Source organism: Orycteropus afer, unplaced genomic scaffold, assembly GCF_000298275.1.
Source record: "Orycteropus afer afer isolate SDZICR_OR568_19922 unplaced genomic scaffold, OryAfe1.0 scaffold00926, whole genome shotgun sequence".
Taxonomy (NCBI): Eukaryota; Metazoa; Chordata; class Mammalia; order Tubulidentata; family Orycteropodidae; genus Orycteropus; species Orycteropus afer.
Genome location: NW_006922513.1, coordinates 389554 through 393564, shown reverse-complemented (window position 1 = coordinate 393564; position 4011 = coordinate 389554). Strand labels below are relative to the sequence as shown.

The window sequence follows — 4011 nt, the reverse complement described above, 5'->3', positions numbered from 1 at the left end:
AAAAAACTCTAATTTTATATTTTATGCTTTTTAAAAATGTTAAAAAGCAGTAATGTAGAATTTTCCTACTGCTTACTTGATTCCTTATTAAATATCTCTCAGTCACCAGTTCTTCTTCCCATTTCAAAATCACAGCCATTTTATATATCCAGGACAGAAATCTTCCCCCCGTAACTCCACAATCACCACAGGATATTAGACCAAAAACCAAAGGTAAGTAAAAGGATGAAAAGTGAAGCCAAACAAAAGTAGAAATCTGGGTATATTAGATAGGAGTGAGGTGATACACTGTGAGACTGCTGGCAGCATGAAATATTAAGTAGGATGCTAACAATATTTTGTACTCTTGTCCAGCAAAGCCAGTACGTTTATAAAGGCTCCTTACCATTACTAGCTGAATCAAAGCCATCCATCCAGTTGCCACATTCCAGCTCACTGTAGCTGTCATCATAATCATCACTGTACAGCTTACCCTCAGGCCCAGGGTCCATGAAGCTCAAACGTGTGCAGCAAGAAGTTGTCAAGAACTCTGACAATTTACCTGTTTGAACCCTAACAATAAAGGAGTAGATTAAAAACATAAAATCAGGTGAAATCCTTTTTACTTTATTTTCATTGTGCTTTGGGTGCAAATTTACAGAGGAAATTTTGTTTTACATTCAACAGTTCGTGTACATTTGATTTCATGCCCCAATTACCATCCCTGACCTTAATGCACTCTCCTCCCCTCCCATCCCGGTGACCATCCCCTCCCTGTGTCATTCTTAACTATGCACTCCTGTCTGTCCAGCTTTCCCTCTATGTGAATGCTGCCCCTCTGGTGCCCCACGGCTGACTGCTTTAAAGGGTGTATCTCCCTAGAGTAAGTGGGTGCATCACTCTAGGTTAAGTGTTCTGCATGTAGGTCTTTCTATTTTGGGGCTGAGAGCCAATCCTTGAGAGTCAGTTCATTTCTACAATATTAGTGATAAAAGGAAATTTAGAATGTTTTGTCATGGGATTACTCATGTTCATACATCAGTGAAATATTACAGCAATCCTAGGCATAGTGTACAATGTAAATGGTTCAGGTACTATGTTATTTAAGAGTCATAATTATGGGTTCACAACCTGTCATCACATCAGTTTTGCTCTCTTCCACTACCATTATACTATTTTCCTAATTAGGACAAACATATGGTAAAAAAAAAAAGTTTGCATTGGCTGCAAGAGAAACCATAAGAAAATGAAGATAAATCATCACAAATCTGTCACATTAAAAAATACTGAAAAGAATATCTTGAAAACAAAAAATGGTATAGGTAGACATCATTTTATTGAACTTAGCTTTACTGAACTTTGCAGATCCTGCTTTTTTTTTTTTTTTTCCCCCCAAACAAATTGAAGGTTTCTGGCAACCCTGCATTGAACAATTTATCGGTGCCATTTTTCCAACAGCATGTGCTCACTGTGTCATGCTTTGGTAATTCTCACAATATTTCAAACTTTTTCATAATGCTATTGCACTCTTAGTAGACTAAAGTATATAAAGTATAGTGCAAATATAACTTATATATGCACTGGGAAACCAAAAAATTTGTGTGACTCACTTTATTGCGATATTCACTTTATTACAGTGGCCTGAACCCAAACCTGCAATACCTCTGAGGTATGCCTGCACTTGAAAATTTTCTAGATAATAGTACATTGTAAGTCATATCCTCCCCTACTTATAAAGCCAATTACAAAATCTGCAGTAAAGTCAGTAGTACTGACTTTCTAAATGACAGGTATGGATCTTGATACACTGAATAAAATAAGAGTTCATTAATCCACATTGATATAAATCTGTGAAATAAAAGGGCAGAAGGGGAAGGTCTTTTTGTTGTTGAACATTTTGTCATTAGTTGCAATCCCTTCAATATAACAGCATTCTTCCACTTCCTCCCTATGTTAACTACTTTTATTTGCCGATCTTTCCTGCCTTCTGAGCTTTGTTTTTGAGCAAATGCTATCCTTTTGGTCTTGTTTGGTTGATTGCTCTCAGAAGTACATTACTCATGAGTGCTATTATTCACTTTATAGGCCAGTTTTTTGTTTGGCGGTAAGGTGATCCCCAGGGGCAGGTTCAGTTCTAGGTTTGAAGTATGTGTAAGGGCTATAGTCTCAGGGGTTCCACAAGTCTCTATTAGACAAGTAAGACTGGTCTTCTTTTTATGATTTTTGAATTTTGTCCTACATTTTTTTCCACTCTGTCCAGGACCTGCTAGTATGATTCTGATCAGAGCAGCTGGTAGTGGTAGCCAGACACCATCTAGTTCTTCTAGTCTCTGGTTAGTGGAAGCTGTGGTTTTGGAGGTCCATTAGTTCTTTGGACTAATTGTTTCCTTGAGTCTTTGATTTTCTCCACTCTTCTTTGTTTCAGACAAGGAAAGACCAATAGTTGCATTTTAGATGGCTGCTCACAAGCTTTTAAGACCCCAGTTGCTACTCACCAAAGTAGAATGTAAAACTTTGTCTTTGTGGACTACATTATGCCAATTGACCTAGGTGTCCCCCAAGACTACAGTCCCAAGCCCTGAACCCAGTGCCTGAGTCCTTCAAGGTGTTTGGTTATGGCTAAGAAATTTTCATAACCATACTACCTCTATGCATGGTTTAAAATCAAGAAGGGAGTGCATCAGTATTGTGTCCTTTCACCATACTTATTCAATCTGTATGCTGAGCAAATAATCCAAGAAACTGGACTATATGAAGAAAGCGTGGCATCAGGATTGGAGGAAGGTTCATTAACAATCTTAGATACACAGAGGACACAACCTTGCTTGCTGGAGCACTTACTGATGAAGATTGAAGACTACAATTGCAGTATGGATTGCACCTAAATATAAAGAAAACAAAAATCCTCACCACTAGACCAATAAGCAGCATCATGATAGATGGAGAAAATACTGATGTTGTGAAAGACTTCATATTGCTTGGTTCTACAATCAACACCAATGGAAGCAGCTGTCAAGACATCAGACGACATATTGCATTGGGCAAATCTGCTGCAAAAGGCCTCTTTCAAATGCTGAAGAGCAAAGATACCTGCTTGAAGACTAAGGTGCACCTAACCCAAGCCATGGTATTTTCAATTGCCTCATATGCATGTGAGAGCTGGACAATGAAAAATGAAGACCAAGAAAGAGTTGATGCTTTTGAGTTGTGGTGTTGGTGAAGAATGCTGAAAGTACTGTGGACTGCTAAAAGAGTGAACAAAGCTGTAGTGGAATAAGTGCAGCTGGAATGCTCCTTGGACGTGAGAATGGCCAGACTTTATCTTACCTACTTTGGTCATGTTGTCAGAAGGCAACCTTCTCTGGAGAAGGATGTCATGCTTGGTAAAGTGGAGGGTCAGCAAAAGAGGGGAAGGCCCTTAACAAGATGGATTGACACAGTGGCTGCAGTGATGGGCTCAGGTATAGTAGGGATCATGAGGCTGGCACAGGATGGGGCAGTGTTTCCTTCTTTTGTACCTAAGATTGCTATGAGTCGGAGATAACTCAACAGCATGTAACAACAACAACAACAACAACAATGCTCTACTATATAAATGGATCTGTTTGAAGGACAAATACATATGTAGACATACCCTCTGCTAAACCTGAAGAGAGACAACACAGGGATGCCAGAGTAGCAGGCCGGAAGAGCGGGGAAGGGGATAAAAGCCTTGAGCCCCAGGCTTACATGTGAGGAGAGACAATGCAGGGATGCCAGAGTAGCAGGCCGGAAGGGCAGGGAAGGGGATAAAAGCCTTGAACCCGGACAGAAGAGCAATCAGCCAAAGGGATCAGGTGAGGAGGGGAAACTCAGGCCCTCCAGAGTAGCAGGCTGGAAGAGCAGGAGAAAGGGGATAAAAGCCTTGAACCCAGACAGAAGAGCAGTCAGCCCGAGGGTTACAGGTGAGGAGTGACAATGCAGGGACGCCAGAGTAGCAGGCCGGAAGAGCAGGAGAAAGGGGATAAAAGCCTTGAACACAGACAGAAGAGC

The 4011-nt window shown here is 40.5% G+C and overlaps 1 protein-coding gene across 1 annotated transcript in view; it reads right to left on the bottom strand.

The window, feature by feature from the left end:
- The window catches only part of PHKA1 (phosphorylase kinase regulatory subunit alpha 1), a 414257-nt gene that overhangs the window by 115268 nt on the left and 294978 nt on the right, over positions 1–4011 (bottom strand). Inside the window, exon 19 of the mRNA XM_007958330.1 lies at positions 386–552. Within this exon, the coding sequence (XP_007956521.1) occupies positions 386–552 (167 nt within the window). The remainder of the gene's footprint in view (positions 1–385; positions 553–4011) is intronic.